Raw genomic sequence first — 25,632 nt, 5'->3', positions numbered from 1 at the left:
ATAAGGAAGAGGCAAAGAGACCAATTAGGAAACAACTGCAAAATTCCAGGTAAGAAATGAGATTTAGCAACAATAACAGGAATGGAGGGGAGAGGAGTTCTGTGTGAGATGATTAAGGAGTGGAATAAAGGACTTTTTGAATAATCAGAAGGAAGAGGAAGAAATTCATGTTGGGTCTTATTCTAATTTGGGCATGGGACAGCTGCAATGCTGATCACCAAGACAGAACAAGTCAGTGGGAAACCTGTTGGGGTGTAAAGACTGTGATACGATTTCAGCCCATGCTGAAATGTAGGCAACAGGTGCTGGTGTAAGGCCAAAAAGTCAATGAAAACAACAATTAGCATGGTTCTCAGAAGCATATACAGAGTCTGAAAAGTATAGTGACTCATGAAAGCGTCACTCTTTCCTTCTATAGAAAGACGTTTTTATTTTAAAAAATCATTTATGTTTACCACTACTCCCCCAGTTTACTCTATCCTCTGAAGAAATATCACACTTAGAGACATTATATCCTCATGTTCCACAAACACTTTATTATGAATCCGTTGGGGTATATACTTGCAAATATTTTGTTTCACTCTGTTTTATCCCTTAGGCAATGTCATGCACATATTCCAGCAAACAGTGTCGTGAAGCAGGAACAGAATAGCAATGTCTTGCCAGTTACCAGATCTGTAGGTGTCTGTCACTTGTGTCCTTTCTTCATTCTGCCCATCATCACTGTCCCCAAGTAGGATCCTAATCATCTCCTGCCTGGAATACATTCATCAGAGTTCTTAAGTACAGACACAGAAACTGATTCTGCTTTTAAGCAGAAAATGAATTTTTTTGAAAGGCTATGGAAAACTTACAGAATCATGAGGAAGGTAGGGAAGTGGCAGGGGCGGGTGGGGGGGGGGGAGGTGGAGTGGGAAAGCAGGCTCGGAAAAGAAGAAAAAACAAAGGAAATTTTCCTAGCCAGAATCTCAGCCAGGGTCATCAAGGATAGGCCAAGAAAGACACTGCTCTGTCTGGCGAAGCTGCCATGGCCACCCACAGAACCGGCTGTAGCAGTCTCTTCTGTCACTAGAATAAATTCTTCACTGTTGCTGCTTCTTTACATCACGAACTCCAGGTTCAAAATTTCAGGTGGCTGTGTTGGATTGTCCAAACCTGGATTAAAAAAAAAACAGGTCCATATCATAGTTTTCAAGTTTCTAGAGAAATCAAGTGTCTGGGCTTTTCCTCTTCTGTAGTTGGACATAGCACCCCATTCCCACTAAGATTGGTGCTATGGAGAAAAATACAAGAAAATATAGGAAATAAAATATAGGAAAGAGGGCTTGAATCAGGGCAGCCACAGAAATGCAGGTGTCCCCTTGAATAACCAGCCCATTACCTCCTTGTTCTAATCATTCATTCTTCTATTTTATTGTAAGCACTGTTGTGGGTATGTGCTTTATACGAATGGTACAAATATCAAGAATGCAAGTACCTACTTAAGGTTTTCTCCAAATATACCCCCCACCACCATCTTTTTGGACACGACAATGGTTTCTAATTACTTAAGATTTTTCAACCCAGAATTCACAAAAATTGCATCAGGCTCTGTCTGTAGAGTATGCTCCTCTTGATCTTGAGGTTCGTGAGTTTGAACCCCACACTGGAGGTAGAGTTAACTTTTTTTTTTTTTTAACAGAAATCACAAGTAGGCAGAGAGGCAGGCAGAGAGAGAGAGAGAGGGAAGCCAGCTCCCTGATGAGCAGAGAGCCCGATGCGGGACTCGATCCCAGGACCCTGAGATCATGACCTGAGCCAAAGGCAGAGGCTTTAATCCACTGATCCACCCAGGCGCCCTAGAGTTTACTTTTTAAAACATCCATCAATTGATCTACATTACATATACACCCTTTCCATTTATTATTTTCTAACATAAATTTCCTCCTCCAAATAATTATATTGCAATATACATACATTACCATGTTCATTCCCTGCAAAACTACACCTTCCCCACCTACTTCTCCCTAACCCATGCCTGAACTCACCTCATTTTTTCCCAAGTATTACCCTACTCCCATTCTTGGCTTCCTTCATGATTCTACTTGAAAATCACTGAAGTCCTGAAGTGATTGAAAATTAAAGACAGACTTACTATGAAATCATATAACATTTATGTATACTAAGTCACCCCTACACCTTCATTCCTAAATCCTCTTTAGGGATCTGTTTTCATTTTTACATTAGATGTTCTTACCTCTTGGAGTACGCTATAAATTATTCAAAGGTGAAGATCTTATCTGTTTGTGTATCCCCTCTACCGTGTCTACCGTGTTAAGTACAGAGTCTTCTCTGTATCTCTGCAGAAGAGCTGGACAGACGTTTGACCAGTTTTAGCTCTCACCACACACTTTCAAAGAATTTATGATTTTGGACTCCATTCTCTGAAACTTAATTTGTTTCATTCTCATCCACAGTCTCTAACTCGAGGTAAATGCTATTCATTATTTCACAAATGTACAAACTTCCTATCACAGTAAGAACCAGACAGCGACGATGGGGCACAAATTTACTCTCATTATTAGAAATTACCTGACTCTAAGGCCCAGATGTTGCTAGTAGTGTCATCCTCATAGAGAAAAGATGACATTACTGTAAATTGAAAGAGCAAATTTCTGTGCCACACCATATAATCTTTTCATGCTTTATAAAGTTAAAACAGAAGAAATGAGACTCATTTAAGAATCTGATTATTTTGTCATCATCACAGAATGACATATTAATTGGGTAGTAAATTTGCAAAATGCCCTTATGAATGCAAACAAAATGTGTCTTTTATAAATTAAGTAAAAAACAGATGCCTGTTTCTCACACAAAGTTCCTTTCTGATGCCGTCAGAGCCGTACTTTTTGAGAGAGTGAGTTTTGGCAGATGGCATTATAATTCAAATAAAATGAAATAGACTTCCAAGTACATCCATATTTTCTTGTCATATGAGGGCCAGAAGAATTTTTAGTTTCTAATGTTTCTGAGTGTCCTCATAAATATAACCTGTGTTATTACATAAATACTGATGATTACATTATGACTCTAATGTTAGCTGGGGTGCTGTATGATGATGTCTTTCTGTACAACCAAAGCAGATACTCACTACATCTATTGCAGACCAAGGAAATGCAATACCGAAAGATTTAAAAACACTGAATTTAGATTCTTCCTGAAGAACAGTGTGGAAATTATTTCAGAGTTCTGGAGCATGTATCATAAAGGGGATGCACAGTTGGCCAGATCCTTCTTTGCTTGTGGCTCTTTCCATTTTCTTACCAATATTTAGGAACTGAGAATTCTTTTTTTTTTTTTTTTTAAGATTTTATTTATTTATTTATTTGACAGACAGAGATCACAAGTAGGCAGAGAGGCAGGCAGAGAGGCAGGCAGGGGTGTTGGGGTGGGGGAAACAAGGCTCCCTGCTGAGCAGAGAGCCCAATGCGGGGCTCGATCCCAGGACCCTGAGATCACGACCTGAGCCAAAGGCAGAGACCCAACCCACTGAGCCTCCCAGGTGCCCCAGGATACTGGGAGTTCTAAGAGAGACTGTCAGTAAAGGAACCCTCTCTTCAAAGGGATTCCAGCTCGATCACTTCTCACCCTCATCAAAAAGAATTTCATTGGGCAAATAAATTAACTGCCTAGTGCAGTAAAAGAATATCCCCCCATTCCCACATAGAGTTGCCATGAAGATCAAATGAGAGGATTCATGTAAAGCACTCAGCACAGTGCCTGATACATTTCAATCAGTTACAGCTGATTTTAATACTTCTATGGTGCTAAAAACTAAGGTGAGATGGGAAAGGGTATAATTTGCCCATGGAAAATGTAAAAGATAACTTCCTGGATAGGTTGGGATAGGAACATAAATAGCATTTATCAAGATTAAATGCCATTTTTTTTTTCAATGTAGAGTAAACTCCCCTCAGTAAGTAGAGTTGCCAGGTAGATGTTGACTCCTATTTTTTGACAAAGCTCTAGGGAAACTCTCTGTGAAGCATCTACTGTCCACCCCAATCCCTCCTATAAATGGTCATTCTTTCATTTGAACACCTGTACATCCTTCTACCATAACATTCCCCAATTTATAGAATTTCTCCTACTTACCTATCTCCCTGTAACTATATAGGCACACCTCATTTTATTGTGCTCCACTTTATTGCACTTCAAAGATACTGAGGTTTCCCGTTTGGGTTTTTGGTTTTTGTTTTTTCGTTTTTCTTTTTTACAAATTGAAGATTTGTGTACCCTTGTGTTGAGCAAGTCTGTTGGTGCCATTTTTCTTTTTAAATTTTTTTTTCTTTTTTTAATTTATTTGACAGACAGAGATCACAAGTAGGCAGACAGGCAGGCAGAGAGAGGGGCGGGGGAGAAGCAGGCTCCCTGCTGAGCAGAGAGCCTGATGTGGGGCTCAATCCCAGGACCATGTGATCATGACCTGAGCCGAAGGCAGAGGCTTTAACCCACTGAGCCTCCCAGGCGCTCTGGTGCCATTTTTCAAACACACTTAGTGTTTCTGTGTCACATTTTGGTAATTCTCCCAGTATTTCAACTTTACCATTATTATTATTTATTATGGTGATCTGTGATCAGTGATTATGACTGGCATGATGGTTAGCATGTTATAGCATTTTTTAAATTAAGGTATGTACATTTTTTCAGACATAATGCTACTTTACATTTAATATACTACAGTAGAGTATAATCCAACTTTTTTATGTACTGGGAAACTAAAAAAATTCATTTCACTTGCTTTATTAAAGTATTCACTTTATTGCAATATTTGCCTTATGGCGTGTTCTAGAACAAAATCCACAGTATCTCCAAAATATGCTTGTATACTGAACCCCTTCTGCAGAAAAATTTAATCTCTAATTCTTAGCACAGTATTAAATAAACCTTGTGCAAATGAGTAATGAATTTTGCAATGTTCAAATGCAGAATAAAGAGTGAATAATATAAAATAAATGGCATTGATCCATATCTCTCTCCACTGCCGTAAATATAGAGCCCAATAGAAGAAATGGAAATGCAGCCAGTGGGATCTGAAAGTTTCTTTCATGCCTATGATTTTCAAAATAGTCTCATTTTTTGCATGTATTTTGCTGAAAACATGTGATATAGGGCAACCTCTCTTATAATAAATTCTGTGTCTAATAAGAGTTTAAATATATTGCCCCTAGGAAGAGCTTGAGAGAAATTTGGGATCTGTCTCAATAAAAGATCATGTCTAGGTCTCAAATATAGAAGAATAAATTTGAAAATGTACATGTGTTATTGTTTGCAAAATTAAACTAAGAAAACATGAAAATCTTGCGCAGTATCATGTCATCCATAGTATTGTAAAATATAAACAATGATAGTATTAGTCTCATTATTAAAAGTACACGATATCTGTAAAGGGGAAATAAAAACAACCAAAAAATCTGTGTTACCAAAACCAACATGATTAAAACTCTAATGCCTGTTTTTCATATTCTTTACTAAAACATTTTCTTTAATCCCAACACCTGTGGTAGGGCAACGACAAGGTAGGAAGTTAGCTTTCTAGAACATGGCCAATATCAACTCTTTCTTCTCTCTCTCCACCCCAACCCAGCGCATCTGGAAATATTTGAAATATGGGGCAAACACTCTCACCACAAGAATACCTCACCAAAAGTTGAATTAACACTTGTGAAAAAATAATAAAAAATAAAAACTTAACATATTAAACCTAACATATTAAAAAATAAAGAGCATAACATAGCATAACAACACCGCTAAGGTATTAATGTCCTAGAAAGTCAAAATTTCCTGTGCTTCCCAACCTGAGGTTGTTCTTCAGATGCAGGTTTATGACCTTTTATCTTTCCCAGTGCCACAGTGGACACAGGCTCTCATTTATTCCTTCAACAAATTCCTGTGCTGAACATTTAATATTAGATTTGGGGAATACAAAGATGAGTAAGATATGCTCCCTGTCCTCATAGTTTTTCACCCTGAAGGAGAAGACGCAGATGGTGATGACGTAGTCCGCAGAACTCGGTATTACGAAGTCTCTTTTCTCAGTAGTGTACTGTATTCTTCTCTCTCTTTCTTTGTTGCTTCTTTTTCTTCACTTCCCATGGAATCCTCCTCAGTCTGTCGTGTGATATCTGGGCTTCCTGAGTTTTCCAGCTCTCCCCTCTCACTGTGGAACATGGAACTTCCTAAATCACAGCAGCTTTAGGACTATCTCATGTGTATTTCTATTAGTTTGCTGAGTATAGTATACTAATTTTCAACACCAATAAAGTAACTTGCAGGTTCTTTGTCACCTTTTGTTTATTTGCCAGGTGGAAAAAATAATCTTTTTTCTAACAGTAATTCTAAAACACAGACTTCTCTTTTATTTTCAAGTATTATCTCTGAGCGACAAGAATTGATCTTTAGAAATAGATTTTTAATCACAGAATTTTATTGAAAGAAAAATGTCACCAGATCAAACAAAGAGAATGTCCTAATGAAAATATCACTATTATCTTAATTATAGTTGTTACTTCAAGGGCTGTATTTGTAGTCCTGATGTGATTTTCATTTGGGAATAAAGAAACTAATATTTTTGAAGGGAAAAAAACACTGAGATGTCTTTATGCAGAAATAAGTACCATCGCTATTTCGATACAGTTTCTTGTTTTCTTTTTTAAAAAACCATCTCTGAGCACTTGAGCACTTGAACTCTGATGCATTTTTTAAAGAAACTATTTTAAATGTGTTTGTACTTTGCTTTTTTTCCCTAACAAAAAGCTGGAACGTAGTATCTCTGGAAAAAGTCACTTATATGTATATCAAATAGAACATTATAATCAGACATAATTGTATTTGTCTTCAAATAGTTTTCCTTATGAACTCCAGTTGCCTCCCTTTCTACCAGAGTATCTTCTTTATAATTCAGGTCCCTTCTCCCACCACTCCAGCTTCAGCTCCACTGCTAAATGTCAGTCTTCTATTTCTGAAGCCTTCAAGACAAGTTTGCATGGGAAAAAAAGAATGAAAGGGATTCATCTACTTAATAATTTTCCAGTCCACATTCTCCACACCCACTTTCATCACCTGTTTTCCGTATTTCAGAAATTTCAGGAAACCTCCTTCTTCCAATAATGAGGCAAAACCACTACTGATTGTTACCTGCCCTAAACTCTAAGTATGGACTATGGGTTCCCTTGGCACCCATTATGCCATCAGGTGCTACTATGGCTGCTATTACAATTACCACTGACAGCGATGATGATAATGGTGATATGATGATGATGGTGATGATGATGACGGAGCAGCAACAGTAGTAGTAATAGTCATAGTGGCATCTAATGTTGATTGAGTGCTAAGCACGTCCGGTACTCTACATTTCTATTCCTTATAACATGGAGCAGTAAAAAATACTGACGCTTGTCCAAGAAAACCCAACATTCAAATCTCCTTTGTCTGATGCAAACGCCTATACCATTTCTGTCAAATGTATCTATTGAAATACTCAACTTGATTTTGACATAATGCTATTACAGCAGGGTTGGTATTTGCAAACTACAACTCATATGTAAGCAAACTTTATATACTGTAATTTTGTATGACTAATCATTTGCTTTGGAGCCTTGGTTATTTTGCTGGAGGATAAGAAAATTTGAACCTGCCAACTTAGGGCCTTTTTCTGCCCTTTTTGTTTAAAATAGCCTTGTTGAGGCGTTGGAGGAGGGGAAGGCACTAACCTGCCAATATTAAAGCTCAAATTCTCTATCAGATTTTTCGCCCAACAGGTCTCTTCTTTGCTCTCATCTAAGATGGAACCATGTAGTAGATGAGCATGTATCCCTGTGGTAATGCAGGAGGGTCTGGGGTCAGAAGCTGTTCTTGGTCTTTGCTGGTCTGTTTCAGAACAGCTTACATCTGCCCAAGTTACAGTTCTGGCCCTTGTCCAGAGTTGTGAGGACTCCATACCCTGAGTCCTGTCTCCAGGGGCTTTCCACCTCCATGTCCTACTCCCATCCAAGGTGAATGGAAGTCAGACATCGATTCTTAACTCTTCCTCTTTAGATCCCCACTTAAGTAGGCCTAAATTTCCTAAAATAAACAAGTACTTAAATAGAGGGAAAGTCACCCATTGAGAAGCGTGAAAAAGAAAGGTATATTAATATGTGGACTATATGCCCTGTGTGTAGCAGAGGTGATTCTGGCAATGCTAGCCTTTCCTCAGAGAAGAATCTGAGACTACAAGTGAAAATGTCACCTAAGACCCTGACCCCGCTATCATATCAATTAATACTTTAGTTAGTGCTATTCTGTGTGCAAATTAGTATTTCCAGTGCTTTTTACCTCAAAAGGCTACTACAGATTAAAAATGATTGATTCCCTCTATTAGACCATTTGGCCCTCTAGAAGGGTCTGTGTGTTGTTTCTGCACAGTGTCCCTGCTGTTGAAAAGTTTGACTTTTTAAATGTTGAGTCTTACAAAGTTGTTGAATCCCACATATCACATTGTCACTGCCTGTGTGATTTCCACACAGTCCAGTGTTATCACAGGTACGAATCATGGCTCCACTTGAGCCTTTCACATTTCCTGAAAGCCTGGCTTGTAAATTAAACATGCCTTCAGGGCAGCCTAATTTGTGGGATTGACTGGCTTTTTCCATGCCAGAGAACCCAAGCTCAGACTGACTCTGACAGCTTTATAAGAGTAATATTTTTCATGGAGGTGAAGCAGTTTCCAAGATTTTCCCTGTTTTAGGCATCGGGATACCTTGCAGGCACATCAGGCATCATGTTTTCTATTCTAGGTCTTTTTCTGTAGATAGCATTAGGAAATCCAACCCTCAGCTTTCTTTTTATGTTTCTCTGTTTCCTTCCACTGTGATGCAAATCAGTAATGCAGTACCTGCTATTAATTCCAAATCCCCTATTTAAAAAATATTATTATATCATACCTCCTACCTTATTTTTTAGATATTTTTAATAGATTTTATTTATTTATTTGACAGAGATCACAATTAGGCAGAGAGGTAGGCAGAGAGAGGGGAAGGGAAGCAGGCTCCCTGCTGAGCAGAGAGCCCGATGTGGGGCTTGATCCCAGGACCTTGAGATCATAACTGGAGCCAAAGGCAGAGGCTTTAACCCACTGAGCCATCCAGGTGCCCTTATTTTTAAAATCTTATCAAAGGGACTTTTTGTTCGATTAGGATGAGATTTCATTTCCGTATCCCTCTGTCTAATCCAGTCCTTCTGTCTGAGAACACTGCAGAGATGGGCCAGAGCTAAACAGGTGAATATTCATAGTCCATCACAGCAGCCAAATCATCGGGAGGAAAAATGTCCTGCCCTCTTTTGTGCTAGGAACTTACTAATGACCTTTCATTCTGTTTGTATGTGGATTAGGAAATTCAGGATTTGCATTAAAATTGCCCCACTTCCCCCTTTTAACAAAACCCCATGTTTGAAGTGAACACTCATATATGAAGGCAGTACCAGTACAGTCTCTGTTAATAGGCACTTGGTTGCTTTTTGATACTGGCAGATATTATCATGACTTGAGATTAACTGTAACCTAACTGAAGGTGTATTTGTAACATTAATACCATTCACCCACCTCAAATTTGAAGATGCTTATGTCAGGGCCCCTGGGTGGCTCGGTCAGTTAATATCTGACTCTCGATCTCAGCTAAGGTCTTGATCTTGATCTTATGGCATTGAGTTCAAGCCCCACATTGGGCTCCACACCAGGAATGGAGCCTCCTTAAAAAAAAAAAAAAGAGGTTTATGTCCGGTCAAGACACAGTTCCCTACACTGTATTGCCAAGATATGGTGGGGTGGAGACTGTGATTCCAATATCTCTACTTCTAACTAAAAATAATCTGGACAGGAAATTATTTTGGCCAATCCCCCACACATCTGGCTATATAAATATAATTTATTGTCTGTATGTGGACATTTTTGTCATTGAATTTTAATAGGCAGCAGTAGCGCCTTAGATTAATACCAGGTAGGGAATCAGAAATCTCATTGTTACAGTTATACTCTGAATATTCAACTTCCTCCTTTCATGGTATGGGAAAAGCAGTTCCCTGCCTTATTTCTCAACTCTCACCACCTTTGACACTCAGTGGTCTATCTGTGACAGGTACTGCTGAGAAGTATATATTTTTCCACCTAGAACAAGTATAAAACAAAGCACTGTGAACTTGGTCAGACTGCCTATTCTGTTAACGTTGAAAACCATCCCACACCACAAATGGAAAATATGGAAGCTATCCTCTTGTCCTTCCTCTTCCCAGAAAATGTTGACAATTAGTATTTTTATTGATTTTTCTCTTTCAGTGTCCTTTTCAAAAATGTATATGAACTACTACTTTGTTCTCGCAGAAAAATCACAAAGCTCAGTAGACCAGATAAAGTGAGACTCTATGACAACCCCACATCACCCCGATTTGACAAATACCCAGATTGCTTATCTGTAAAGCAGGCAAGTCCCTTAGGATCCAGGAGTGTCATAGCAAGAGGAAAATGTTGCTACTATCTAATGGCGTGTAGAACTGTCACAGTGCTTCCTTGCACCCAGGATTGGTAGAAGGGGCCTCAGACAGCACCATCACAGAGAGCTCGCTCATCCTTCTGACGTTCGTTTAGCAACCCCAGATATGGGCTCAGTCTGATCCGTTTCACTGGTCTAAGTGGCATTTTCATTAAACAATGCTCTGAGGCTGCATAGTAAGTAGAAAATGAAATTAGGGCATATTCCAAAGTAGAATTCAGCTCATCTAATATAATAAACATAAGTAAATTTTAAATTTCATTTTTCCAACTCTTTAACTGGATTGATGTTCAATATTTAGTTGTCCCCAGAGATTTTAAATAGTAGAACTTCCTTGTATATATCAAATTTATTCAATTTAAAAAGACTGTTCCACTAGAAAAATGACATCTGTTGTGTGAATTCACCCCAAAATACCCAATTGACAAGAGTGGTGCTGACTTACTGCATTAGGATTATTTAAATCAATCGTAATGAATTATATCCATGAAATGTAACAATCTGTGATTCCAAGCTCTTCAAAAATTACCTGAGGGTATAGGTAGAATAAGATACACATGTATTTCTCCTAGTTGCACATATTATAAAATATAATGAATTAATAATTAGTGAAAGTATTTAAAGGCTGGCTCTGCCTGTACCATCAGTTGCATGGATACTAAGACTCCGTCCTGCACTCTTATACCCTAGCCTGCTGCTTCCCTCTAAGTAGATAAGCAATAAATATTTCGTGAATGAAAAGAGGGGCTCAGAATGTTACATTATGAGAGCTACATTAGAGAATGCCATCAATGACTAATTGCAAATTTCACTTAGACGAATACATCCAAATCTCATCAAGAACACTTTAAGCACAAAACCATAGAATATTCTATTGAAAGCCAGTCATTTCAGGGGCATATAAGAAAACAGCAATCACAACCACCACTCAAATTTAAAAAACAAAAACAAAAAACCATGATAAAATGTGGCCATTTACCTTAGCTATTTTTTTTTCTAAATCTTTAAAATCTTCACTGATAATGGACAGTGGAGAATTAAAGCAAATTTTTAAATTTTTTTTTTCCTTTCTCATAACCTGTCTTCTTCTTGACTCCCTGGAAAATGGTGGCTAAATAATTCTTAAAAGCCTCCATTATTTATCAGTGTTCACTCCGAGTCAACAATTAAAATATAGAGACTATTCTAGCAGGGGAGAGCCTAGTATGAGCTATTTAGCTCCCAGACCTCACACCTGTCTGCACTCCCCATTTGGAGCTGGGCAACCCATGGAGCAGACCGATCTTCCTGTCGGGGAAAATACGACCAGTAAGGAGGAAGAACTCTCTCTCTCTCCAACCTCCTACTGTGGGCCTGACCTCTTCCCTAAGCTTTTCCTCTTCTTAGACTCATCAGCCAAGATTCATCTCTAAATAACACCTTGCATCCTGAAGCCAAAATGCTGTTCCTGGCACCACAAAGGTGGCAAAACTCTGATAGAGCCTCACTGAAGAAACAACCTGCTTTGACCTACCCGGCTTTTGTAACTTGCCTACTGTGATAACTTTACACCTTACGTTTCACTGAAAGCCAAATGCCCAGTGTCTGCAGTAGTTCTGAGAGTATGATGATGACCTAGAAAGGCAGATTCTCATAAAGAATGGAATCCACTCTGCAGCCTTCACAACGCCCAAAGAACCTATGGGCTCTCCCAAGGTCACTGTCAGTTTAAGAACAGTTATCCATGGGGGAGAATTTCACCAGACCTGTTCTTTCTAGAGACCTCTGCCTCCCCTCTGAATTAGTAAATTCTAGTCTGGCCTTAGGTCTAAACCACTACAACTAGTGTTTGCCCCACACCATACTCTTGAAACTTTGTTATTGCAGCTTTTTCTTTCAAAAGAAACCTAAACTCCAGACTCACGGGCGTAACAACTAATGTAAATTAATACCAGGATTTCCAGTCTCTATCAGGAAAACATACTAAAACTGTACAGTGTTATAGTTATTCTCCTTTTGAACCTCAATGATATTTTCTTAATGCATTTATCTTCTGGGGCTTTGTATAATGAAAACTTGATCCCCAAATCTATAATTCTATAATTTCTCTAGTACTTGCCCCCTCCTTTTTTTTTTTTTTTTTTAAAAGCCTGCATGGTTAGCAATTTTATATACAGTTTGGTCCATTTGCTTTGTTTGTATTCAATTTCAGGTTATTTTTTTCATCTTGTTTTATTTAGTTTTTGTTGTTGTTTTTTTTGTTTGTTTGTTTGTTTTCAAATAAATGTATGTCAATACATGGTTTGTAAAGAAGCCTTCTTCCCTTTCCTAACCCTTGACTGTACATGCCCACCTCCTGTAATTAAACAGTTTCTTTAGTTTCTGGCTGTATTTTTTATGTATTTTTTTTAATAAGCATAGGAATGTTTTTGTTTAATTAAATATCACACAGATCACTATAGCAGACACTAGAGATTTTTCTTACAGGTTTTGCAGCTCTGTAATGGTGCACCCTGTGTGTAGACTGTGTTTTGGGTTTTTTTAAAACTTGTTCTGACTAGATATTGAGCTTGCTTCCATAGTTTGCTAGTAAAATAATACTGCAGTGAATAACTTTGTACATTTGTGGGGACTTTTTGTGGTTAAAATGGAAACTTTAGAGAAATTTCTTAGAGGAAGGATTGTTGGATCAAAAGGTAATGTATCTATTTTATGCCAAATTCCCCGCAAGAGAGGATACACCATATTGATCATCCACCAGCCTGGTGGGAGAGAGCCAGTTCCTTTACAACCCTGCTAAAAGAGGGGTGTCCTCAAGGTTTTTAATTTTTGCCAGTCTGGTAGGTCAGGAGTAGTATAGCAATATAGTGTTGATTTGGAATTCTGTGGTGATAAGAGAATTGGTCATCTTTTCAGGTAAAAAGGACGTTCGTGAATACTTTGGTAAACCGTCTTTCCTGGCAGTTGCACACTTTTCTATCAAGTTTTTAGTATTTTTTTTTTCCTTTTTTCCCTTCACTTTTTAAAACTTCTTTATGGGGATGCCGAGGTGGTTAAGTCGGCTAAGTGCCCAACTCTTGATTTCAACTCAGGTTAGGATCTCAGAATTTTGAGATCCAGCCACAAGTTGGGCTCTGTGCTCAGCAGGCAGTCTACTTTTCTCTCTCTCTCTCCCTCTCCTCCTGCCCCTCCCCCTGCTTGTGCACGGACTCACTCTCTCTCTCTCAAAATAAATAAATAAATAAATAATAAGCTAAATAATATAACATAAAAATGACATAAATTTTAAAATAAATAAATAAATCTTTAAAAAATAGAAATTCTTTTTGAAGGACAACAGCTTTTTATCACTAATAATATGTTACAAATCTTTTTCTCTCGGTTTGTCATTAATCTTGTCTCATTGACTTTGATGTTTTGGACTGTACAGAAATTCTTTGTTGCTTTTATGTACTCAAATTCACCAAGTTTGAATCCTAGGAAAGCCTTTCCTCACACCCAATTTATAAAGGAATTTATACCTACTATTATCACATTGTTTCATTTGTTTCCTCCCCATTTGGAGTTTAGTATGGTACACTAACTAAAAATCTATTTAAGTTTCTGCATCTTCACTGGGTCCAATCTTGATAAATTCTACTTTTCTAAGAAATTATCCATTTCATTTAGATCTTCAATTTTGTTGGCATAGGTTTGTGCAACATATTCTACAGTTTTTATGATTGTTTCCCTGTGTCCTTTCTTACTTTGTTCTATGTGACTTATCTTTTAATCCTGTTAGTATGTTTTTTTTTTTTTGCTTATTTTTAAAATAAAACAACATTTTGGTTACTTTTACTATTTTTCAGTTATCTAACATGAATTTTTTCTTTTATCTTTCTTTTTGTGTTTTTTTTTTTCCTTGAGAAATTCCTTTGTTGTTCTTTTTCTAGCTTTCGAATTAGGAACTCACCTTCATTATTTTTATTCATATATATATGACATAAAATTTTCTCTGATCACTGTTTTAACTGTACCTGACAGATTTTGCTGCTTAGTGTTTTCATTCTCATTGCTTCTAGGAATTTGACAATTTCAGTTTGCATTTCCTTTTTGGCACAAAAGTTGTTTATTTAGAGTTTCTAATTTCTAGATGAAAGTTCTTTTGATTATGATTTTATTATTACTGTCTAGATTGTATTGCATTATGGTCATTAATGACTATATTAATTTCCGCTTTGTGGAACTTATTAAGACTTTTTATAATGTAATATGTAGACAGTTTTGGAGAATGTTCTGTGAGTACTTGAATATATATTCCCTATTATGGAGGTATAAAACTAGAAAAAGAGATGGGGGGAGAACGAAAAGATTTCCCTAGTTAATTATATTACATTTAGTTCTTCTCTATGTGTCATTTTGTCAGTTTGACCTATCTTCAGCTGGGAGCAGTCTTAAATATTTGTCATTAATGTATTTCTATTTCTTCTCACACTTCCTATAGTTAGAGTTTTATAAAGGTAGTTTGTATTATTTATCATACAGATAGTTACCGTTATATCTTCATTATGAATTACGACCTTCATCGTTATAATGTTCCTTATTCTTTTTTCTTTAAGATTTTATCTATTTATTTGAGAGAGAGAATGAGAGGGAAGAGCAAGAAAGGGGAGAGGTCAGAGGGAGAAGCAGACATCCCACCGATGTGGGACTAGATCCTGGGACTCTAGGATCATGACCTGAGCCGAAGACAGTTGCTTAACCAACTGAGCCACCCAGGCGCCCTAATGTTCCTTATTCTTATTAATGCTTTTGACTTGAATTCTAAAATCTGATAGCAAAGACTATACCTCCTGTTGTCTTATTTTTTTCTATCTGAGTGGTATATCTTTGTCCAAGCCTTTACTTTTAGCTTTTTTGAGTAACTTTGTTTAAATGTGTCTATTCTTTACAGGATAAACTGGGGTTTTCCTTTATAAGCTAATTAGAAAATCTTAAGAGAAACAAATTGTATTCATTTCTATATTTTAACTGTCATTTTATGTTATATTTGTTGACAATGTCATGTTCTAATGATCATGGTTTTTTTCTCTGTGTAGTCTGTTTTCTTTGGGGTTTTGTTTGTTTGGGTATTTAGAACAGCCTATATTTGTGTTCTGATGTTTACCTTCATACTTTTATAAGGCCTTTGTTCACTTGCTAATTTTAAGTGGTGTTCTATACTCCCACCTTATTACCAAAGCAACAATTAATCCTGTTCCCACCTTTGTTCTACTCTGATATGGACAATTAAATCTATTGAATGATTACTATTAGTCCTTTTCTTCACTCATCTCTTGGTTGAATTAAGGTTGGTTTAATTAAGTGGGGTACTTCAGGAAGTTTTCTTGGAGATGGTACTCCCCTGAGTTTTTGCATATTTTTTGAAAAGATTTTTTTTTTATTTGAGAAAACAAGAGAGTGCAAGAGAGAGCATGAGTGGGGAGAGAGATAGAGGGAAAGGGAGAAACAGACTCCCCACTGAACAGGGAGCCTGACACTGGACTTGGTCCCAGGAACCTGAGATCATGACCTGAGCCAAAGGCATATGCTTAGCCAACTGCACCACCTAGGTGCCCCAGTTCTTACATATTCTTAACACGTGCGCGCATGTGTGTGTACATACAAGTGTTGGGTGTGTGTGTACTGGTATATATCTTGAAGTTGTTCTGGGACCATGTTCCAAGTACATGGGGAGCCATTTCAATAGATATAGTTATTTTCTTTTTGAATTATAGTTTCAAGTATTAGTTCTGTTTTCCTTTTCTTCTTCGTCTTTATCTTCTTCCTCCTCCTCCTCCTTCTCCCATTCTTCTTCTTCTTCTTCTCTTTATGTATTCCAATTATACATATACTGGATTATCTTTATCCTCTATATTAATGATTATTTTCTGATTCTTTTTACCTCTTGCTTATTTCATTTTGTTCTCTTGACTCTTGTCATGTCTTTCCTCAATGATCTCTATTATATTTTCAATTGAATCTATTTTCTGTTAGGCAGGTTGTAATTTAGTTAGAGTCTCAATTTTTTTTTTAAATTTATTTTCTGATTTTGGTCACCTCTATCTTTATGCTTTTTGTCTCTTCAGAGCTTTTAAATTTTGATTCCAAAGGTTTTTCTATGTTTATAGATGCTTGTTTCAAAATATCTTGAGATTCATTACAATTTTCTCATTTGTGTTTTTGTTTTTGTTTTCTTTTGATGGAATGTAGCAAATTTCCATTTACTATATTATTACGGCTCTTATTCTTGATTTCTTAAAGTATGAATATTATCTGCTATTTTCTGTTGATTTCGAATTTTTTTTCATAGACCAACTAACAGTTTTATACAAGTGAAAATAAGTTATTACATTGCCAGTTCAGGAGCACCCTCTTCTGTTTCTTTTGTGAAGTACTGATTCTTTATTGAATAACATTTTTTCCCCCCAGAGAGAGTACTTGTATGTCTTATTGTCCTAGAATTCTCTTTTAATTTCTACTTCATGCTTCTTTCCTATCATAACCAAATTTCTAAGGGCCATTTCCTCCATTGACTCAGCCCCCTCTTCTTCTTAAGCAGAGCCTTCCCAAGACTCCACTTCTCATTCTACTCACTTGCAAACCCCTTGCATTCAACCTGGCAGCAGCTGTGTTCTGATCAACCATGTCTGCTGTCAGCATTTCCCCATGCAGGATAGAAATTTATCATTCCGAGAGTGATTTTGTCTGTTTTTTCATCCTCCTTTCCTGGGCCCTCTCCTTTTTTCTGCAGACTCTTCACCTTTCTGATTCAGAAGGGGCTGACTCTGCTGGTTTGGGACATTTGTGTCTCTACTTACAAGTAACTTTTGAGTTCATTGTATTTCCTTTCACCTAATTATGTTGTAGGTATGCATTATGGGTGGTTTTATTGCTCTCTTAGTGGATAGTTATGGCTTTTCAGGACATACAGAGAAGTTAAAATTTAGATGTCAGCCTTTATAGTATAGAAGCCCAGCGTACTTCAATAAATAATTTGAAGGGAATGATGATGATAAATAGATAGATCAATGGATGGATAAGCATAGACTTAAACAGGTTAAGAGGAAACTGGAGTTGTATATTTCAAAGTTCTTGGCACATACTTTGCTTCCCAAATCTTACTTTATGGCCAGCCCTTTTCCCAGAGCTCTAGTAATATAAAGAAAAATAGTAGGTTGATCACTTTTTGACCTTCGAGTGGAGCTTGCAAACTTAAACCAAATACGACTTTTTCTGAGTCTTTACCAGACTTTACCAGGCAGTATTCTTTTCTTGTGCCATGCCCTCCAGCCACCATTTCTTGTCACCATCTCAAAGAGATTGCAGTACTCTGCTATCTTTAAGTTAGTGTTGCAAACGTTCACATCTGTATTTGCTAGCTTTTCCCCAAAACATTATTGAGTGTACATTTCTTCACATATCAATATTGAATGGATTTTGTTAAAAACAAGAATGTATTCAGAATTTACTTTTATAATTACAAATGCATTGTTGAATATAGGTAAAGAAGAGACAAAAATACTATAAAGTTTATTAACTTAAAAAGTCATCTTTTGTTTATTTTATTCTTGCACAGTATCCTTCTCCTCCTTTTTTTTCTATAAAAACTCACACTGAGGACTCTTATGTAAACTTACTTATATTCCTAATGACTACTAAAACTCCTACGAAGTTCTTGGAAACAAGTTATATGTAACTTTTCCAGAAAAATTGAATTATATTTCCTAATTCGTATACTATGTGTACAGCAAAAATCTAATGAAGATTGGGGAAAAGATTTTATTATGAGTATTAGCAATTACCATATTGTGTACTATACACAATATTACTTGAACTAGGGAAATTTTATATATTTATTTTTATGTTCCATTGTAATGTCGTTACCTCTAAAACACAAAAGCAAGAGTCTATATTTAAAAAAAAAAAAAAAAAAAAAGGAAAAAAAAAGTCCGCAAAAGTAATATAGGGTTAAAGGAAATGGTTTCTCACTTCTGGTCTCTGTTCTTGTTTCCAATATTTTAGTACTTTTTTTTTTTTTTTTTTTTTTTTTTTTTTTTTTAATTTATTTTTTTTTTAAGATTTTATTTGTTTATTTGACAGAGAGAAATCACAAGTACACTGAGAGGCAGGCAGAGAGAGAGAGAGAAGGAAGCAGGCTCCCTGCTGAGCAGAGAGCCCGATGCGGGACTCGATCCCAGGACCCTGAGATCATGACCTGAGCCGAAGGCAGCGGCTTAACCCACTGAGCCACCCAGGCGCCCAATATTTTAGTACTTTTTATGCTTCCTGAATTAATCTGCCTTTCTGGTTTTTGAGAGAATTTTAATCTGCCCAGGATGGGCCTCCACACAACCTTCTATGAGTTAACACAACCCATGCTGTGGCTCATAAAGTACAGTGCCCCCAGAAAAGGAACAAAGCCTGATTCCAGATTTTAAACCTTATCGTATCATATCTTCTAAGATTTGAGATGCAGTAATACTTTAAACATAAATGTATTTACCTAGTTTCTCCAGGAAGCAGAAAGATAGGCAACAGGGGGGAAAAAAAAAAAAAAACCAAAATGATAGAATAGCAAAATTAAGTCTCTTGGAATTGTCTCTTGAAAAAAATTCAACATAATATAAAAAAAGAATATAAATACAAAATCCTACATTCTCGTTTTGTTTAAAAAATCAACATTATTCAGTGAGTTCAGTGTTACACGTATTGGATGGAATATTAATGAAGTGTGAGTAGAAGTCATCTAATTGATATGGAGAGTTGGTAAAATAGCTTTTTTCAGTGTTCATTTTGAAAGTATTTTAGACTTCCAAAAAAATTGCAAAATACCACAGTGTTTCCATGTACCTCTCACCTAGCTTCCCTTAATTTTAACATCTTTCATAAGTCCAATTACTGAAGCCAGGACATTAACATTCATGTAGAATATTAACTAATCTATAAACCTTACTTGAATTTTGCCAGTCATTCCATTAATGTCCTTTTTGTGGTCCAGGACCTTATCCCACAATGCATTTAGTTTCCCTGTTTCCTTCATACTGTGATGAAACCTAGTCTGTTTTTCTATTTCAGAACCTTGACACTTTTAAAGGGTACTGACCAGTTCCTTTAAGGAATGCCCCTCTATTTGACTTTGCCAGATGTGGCTTTGTTTCTACCAAAAGGACGCAGCTGCCAGCCATACTGGATTATTCTGTGGGTGGATTCTTGACCTGAGGGTAACTGTTACCTTAATCTTCTGGGTCAAGTAACTTGAATCTGTTTTGAAGAAAATGAGCTGGAGTCATGAGTCCTTTGGGGAAACAGGTCACAGAATTGAGAAACTCCGAGATCAAAGTAGTGCTCTCAGTGCTTGAGATAAAAAGGAACATAGAGTCAAGTATGGGGTGACCATTCCAGGACATAGACAGGATGAGCACGCAGAAGTAGACGGTCAGTAGAAAAGAAAAAAGATGTACACAATGAAATGGAACTGAGAGAAAAACATAGACACAGAGAAAAGTGGCTTCATTTAAAAGACTAAGTGAGTGAGATGAAAGGGAGCTTTCTGAGATACCCTAAGGTAATGTATCCTAGATTTCTTACAGCTGTTACAGTATCCAGGTCCCATTTCCAAAAGAAATACTGTCCTTGGATTCTACAAGTTTCCCAGTCCCAGCCGGAAAACTGCTTCTCATGAGATCGCATGAAAGAGTGTTGGTTTTCTGCATTGAAAATGGATCAAACAAACAGAAACAAGCAAACAAATACATAAATTGGAAAGAGCAAATAAGTAAAAAAAATATAGCTTGGTGGCCGGGGCAGAATCCGGGTGTAACTGGGTGCCTCTTTTATCTTTTGCTCCTCTGGCAGTCTGGACTGACTACAAGTTAATCTCAAGAGTAACACAGACTTGTGTGATGGGAATAGCTCATCACTGAATTTGCTCCATAGTTCCATGGCCTGAAGAAAATCTCAATTAAAACAGTTTTTAATGCAGTATTAGCCTTGTTGATCTCAAGTGTTTATTTTCCCCAGCAGCACAGTAAATGTTACTGTTTCATTAGTGTGACCTTAATCATTCTCAAATGTGTCAGGTATTGTTGAATACAGTAGTCTACATAACCCAGGACCTGAGAGCGCCAAGCTACATGCTTGCCTAATTGGGCAAGAGGTACAAAACTGGAAATTCTTTTTCTCAGTTGTTAGCTTACTTTTAAAGAGAAGCAGTTGGTTTTCAAAAACAAATTCAAGTCCAAATAGTTCATTTTCACAGTGAAAGGTGAATCTTAACTTTCTTAACTTTCATCATCTAGATATATACTACCCGGCTTATAATCTTAAGTATATTTTATTATGACTTGTCTTTTTATGAGTGCAGAAAACCTTGTGGTTTTTCATTAACATTCTAGTCTTGACTTTTCTTTGCTACTCAAGAAAACGTCATTAAGGGGAATACACACATACACACATGTACATATTCATACACACAGAACATTTTATTCATTGGTGATAGATTTGTGTACCCATTCTGCCACATTTACAAATGAGCTGATCTATAGATCTGTTACTGGGTTCTTGTAACATTCATTCATTCATTCCTTGCAGAATATTTGAAATGAAATGAATAGCAGCCTTTTTTTAAAGAATTTATTTATTTATTTGACAGACAGAGATCACAAGTAGGCAGAGAGGCAGGCAGAGAGAGAGGGGAAAGCAGGCTCCCTGCTGAGCAGAAAGCCCGACGTGGGGCTTGACCCCAGGACCCTGGGACCATGACCTGAGCTGAAGGCAGAGGCTTTAACCCACCGAGCCACCCAGGCGCCTCAATAACAGCTCTTTATAACAGAAAGTTAGAGTTACAGTGTATTGTCTTCTCTCAAAATAAATAAATGAAAAATTAAGAAGTTAATAAAGTAATTAAAATGCAGGCTCCAAATTCAGACGTATGAGTTTAAAAATTGACCCATTAACTGTTAGAACCTCTTGGTATCTCCCTTTCCTCATCTTGTAAATTTTGAGGGTTAAGTCAAGTCAAGTCAGTTTTGAGGATTAAGTGATTTATTTTTCATAATGTAAGTAAAACAATGCTTAGCACATAGCGTTTAGCTCTCATTATGTTTTGTGGTCTCTTCTCACCTTAGCCCAAATGTCATAGAAAATATAAGAAAAATTAGATTGCAGTTCATATATCTGAAATAAAATTTTAATAAAATTACTTTCCCCTCTCCCCAAAAAATGTGAGTCATGGAACACTAATAGTGAAAATGCTTGAAATACTTAATACTTAGAGTATAAATGTTTATAGCATATATTTTGTCTTGGAATGCATTAACAATTTATTTTGGAAATGTGGAACAAGCGAGCAAACAAAATTTACTGATATGTAAGGCAAAACAAATCAGATTCCCCCTAAATTCTGATGAATACTTTCTGGTGGCAGGTAGGGCAGGATGCTACATCAGTAGTTTGCATTGCAAATCTACAAAGATAAAGAATCAATTAACCGTACTTTTGCAATGCATTGCTTAGAATCAGTAATTTACTCAAAGCTCAAAGATGAGGAATAAGTGAAGAAATAGTTTACATTATAAAATATGATTCTAAATCTTTTTTTATTCTAAAATTTTAATCATGAAATGTTTTCATCTAACAATACCAATAAGACACGGACTTGAAAAAAGAAGACACAAGACTAGTCAGGTAATATTAACCATGTTAGCTATATATTAGTGAATATGATTGTTTTACATATTATAGTCATAAGATGATATTAAACCTGTTATAATTATGGATTCATGTATTCAGCCATATTAATAAATAGTCATAATATCAGTTGCTATCCTCTGTATATTTTTCTACTTTAGCTGCTTGGAAAGGGCCCTCAGCAGATATCTGTCAAACGGATTCTTCTTTTCAATAGCCAAATTCTCCAATAGCTTGGGGGATTTGGTGAAAACCATCTGGACTGTTATTGTCTTTAATCTAAATTAAGTGTTGTTTATGCTGTGCTAGACAGAGTGTCTAAATTGATATCTAAATTGGTTAAGACCTCTAAAAGCAGAATATAGGAATTTTAAATTCTGAGTTGCTAGGGCAAATGAGTTAACACATGGAAAGCCCATTAGTACCTTGGTCATTGTAAATATTTAATAATACTGTTGTTATCATCTTGAAAGAAAAATTTCTTAAGGTATTGTATGTTTATGAAGACATGGCTAATCTAAGAAAAATAAAGTCATAGTCTAGACTTCATGTTAAAACAAAAAAAGAAACACTAGAAAAATATCTTCAGTATTTAAGCTAGGTTCCAGTGACAGACCTATAAAGGGAAACACTGAGAAATTTACCAAATAATATTTAAAACATCTGTGTTAATGAAAATGTTCAACAAAATTAAATCTAAACAAACTTCACAAACATATATGCAACATGTGATAAAGAATTAATATCCTTTATAAGTAAAGAACTCTTAGGCATTGATTTAAAAAATGAGAAAGGTTCAAAAGAAAAAATAATTGCCTGAGGGTCAACATATAAAAAATGTTCAAACCAGCTAGCGACCCAAGAAAGGTGACTTAAAACAACTACAAGTTGCTATTTTAAAATCAGTTGATTTGGTTTTTAAAATAATAATGCACCAGTACTTTTTCTGAATATCCAAAAATTCGAAAGCTCTAAAAACTGCCTTTTGTAACTCATTTGGCATCAAAATGTAACCTGACTTGGACACTCTGGAAGCAGAACTGTGCTATCTGATATGAAGTACTCCTTATTTGTGCCTTTTAGTACAAATCACATCATTTTGGTTGCATAAATAGTCACGTGTTTGATTATAAACTGCTTCCCCAGACTCTGCTTGGAGTGTTATGGAAAAAGTAGGCATTTGCATCGTTAACTTCTGAAAATCAAAAAAATTCTTAATTCCAAAACTAAATGTCCCTAAAAGTTTTGGCTGAGGAATTGCCGACCTGCATTTAATATGACAGTGCAGAAAAACAAAGTCATTCAGAAACACCCCCCCCCCCCAGTAATATTACAACCTGCTCTATTTTGCGAGTGGGACAGTGATACTCTGGCAATTTATATCAAAAGCCATAAAAGGGTGTATGCCCTTTATGCCAAAACTCCACTTCTAGAAATTTATTATGACTAAAGTACTCGGAAAGTGATGAAAGATGTAGGTTTTAGTAAGTCCAACATAGATGGCATATAACAGGCAAAAACTGGAAAAACCCAAATACTCAATGACAGAAGAGGTGGGTTCGAACAGTCTCTAGCCACACCTCAGACCACCGCTGCACTGCTTTTAAGTGACATTGTACAGTAATTCTCATTCACATTGAAGATGCCTTTGGTTATCTTGCTAGGAAGAAATATTGGGCTACAAAAACAATATGCACTGTATGATGTAATTTCTTAAAAATTATTTGTAATTATCTATGTTTGAAAATATTTAAAGGATATTCGCCAAAATATTAATAGTGGTTATCTCTGTATGGTCACATTACAGATGTTTCTAATTTTCTTTTTATAACTATGCCTTGTCTACAGTGAACATGTGTTATTACTACAATATTGAAACTTTAAAGTTCATTTAAATACATCATTTAAAACGTGCCAATATATCTGACTTAGATTCCAAGTTCTCTCTCTATATATAACTAATATCTATCAAGAAGAATGTAATGTTCATCATATTTATAGGAGTTAATAATTATAAAGGCTCGATGTGTCCGTTATCATATGGTTTCATTTATTTGTGGAACTTAAGGAATAACATGGAGACCATTAGGAGAAGGAAGGGAAAAATAAAGGAGGAGAAAACAGAGTGGAGATGAACCATGAGAGACTATGGATTCTGGGAAACAAACTGAGGGTTTTAGAAGGGAGAGGTGTGGGGAGATGGGTGAACCTGGTGATGGTTATTAAGGAGGGCACGGGTTGCATGGAGCACTGGGTGTTATATACAAACAACGAATCATGGAACACTGCATCAAAAACTAATGGTGTACTGTATGGTGACTAACAGAACAAAATAAAAAATGGATTTAAAAATTTTTTAAGAATTATAAAGGCTCAGTGTATTTGGAAAACAGTATCATAAAACAAAGCCTTGTTTTCAAATAGCATGCTTTTGCCTATAGAAGCATCTACAGTATTGTTGATATTTTAAAAGTGTATGTATGAAAATTAGCCATGAAGAATGGGAAATATGAACCATATTGCCAAGGCAAGTGGGTTTAAGATTTTAGACTTTATGAAAAAAAATATGCCCAGAGAGTATATTGGCAGCATTCAAATTCTGACCCATGTGGAGAGAACAGCAAGCTAACCATCTTGAATCGTGGGATGTCAATTGAGAATTTATAATGCCTTTGTTTCAGTCATCAGAAATAGTTTGCAATCCTCGGAAATGTATTTTGACAATATGATCTTTATCCTGAAATACTCCTTTTAACAATACAAATAAATAAGAAAACTGTATGCACTTTCAGGAAAGCAATTTGCCTTCTGGACTGCCTTGAGTGGTGATAACACGAGGACGTGCCATCCCCTCGCTTGGCGTGCGATAAACAGCCAGACCCAGCAGTCTATCTGCAGAGGAGAGAGCTCTGTGTTTTAAATGCCAATTTTCAAGTCAGTGCTTCTTGTAGTTTGTACAAATATGCATCAGAAATTTGGTGCTGACTCTGAATGCTTTATTCCACCTTGGTGGACTACTTCTGCAATCCGTGAACAATTAAATTAGATTACCTTTTATTAGAAATTGTGATATCTGTTGCTTCTTTACTGAAAGAAATAATTCTTTATTTTTCAGAGCTTCCGTATGGCTGGGAAAAAATCGATGATCCCATATATGGCACTTATTATGTTGAGTAAGTCTCTAAGTTTCCTACTAATTTGTTACTAATATGTGGTAAAACGGTTAGTATTTTAGTTATTGAGCATGCATGGCCAGCTGTGCCCCTACCTCCCTTTCATTACTTGGAAGTGTCCGCAAAGACTCCAGGAGCACCAGCTAGCTGTTTCTTCCTTCTCCAGCTGTGGCTAATTTGTCATTCTTTTCCTTTGACTCATGATT

General features: G+C 36.4%; 1 protein-coding gene across 8 annotated transcripts in view; it reads left to right on the top strand.

Annotated features, from left to right (window-relative positions):
- Nucleotides 1-25,632, top strand: part of MAGI2 (membrane associated guanylate kinase, WW and PDZ domain containing 2) — a 1,359,941-nt gene that overhangs the window by 997,794 nt on the left and 336,515 nt on the right. For all 8 annotated transcript variants that reach the window (XM_059170944.1, XM_059170942.1, XM_059170943.1 and 5 more), the window contains one exon: nucleotides 25,369-25,426. In XM_059170944.1, coding sequence (XP_059026927.1) covers nucleotides 25,369-25,426 — 58 coding nt within the window. The remainder of the gene's footprint in view (nucleotides 1-25,368; nucleotides 25,427-25,632) is intronic.

The sequence above is a fragment of the Mustela lutreola genome, chromosome 4, assembly GCF_030435805.1.
Source record: "Mustela lutreola isolate mMusLut2 chromosome 4, mMusLut2.pri, whole genome shotgun sequence".
NCBI lineage: Eukaryota > Metazoa > Chordata > Mammalia > Carnivora > Mustelidae > Mustela > Mustela lutreola.
The sequence above is the reverse complement of the archived record's forward strand: the minus strand, read 5'-3'. Positions and strand labels throughout refer to the sequence as shown.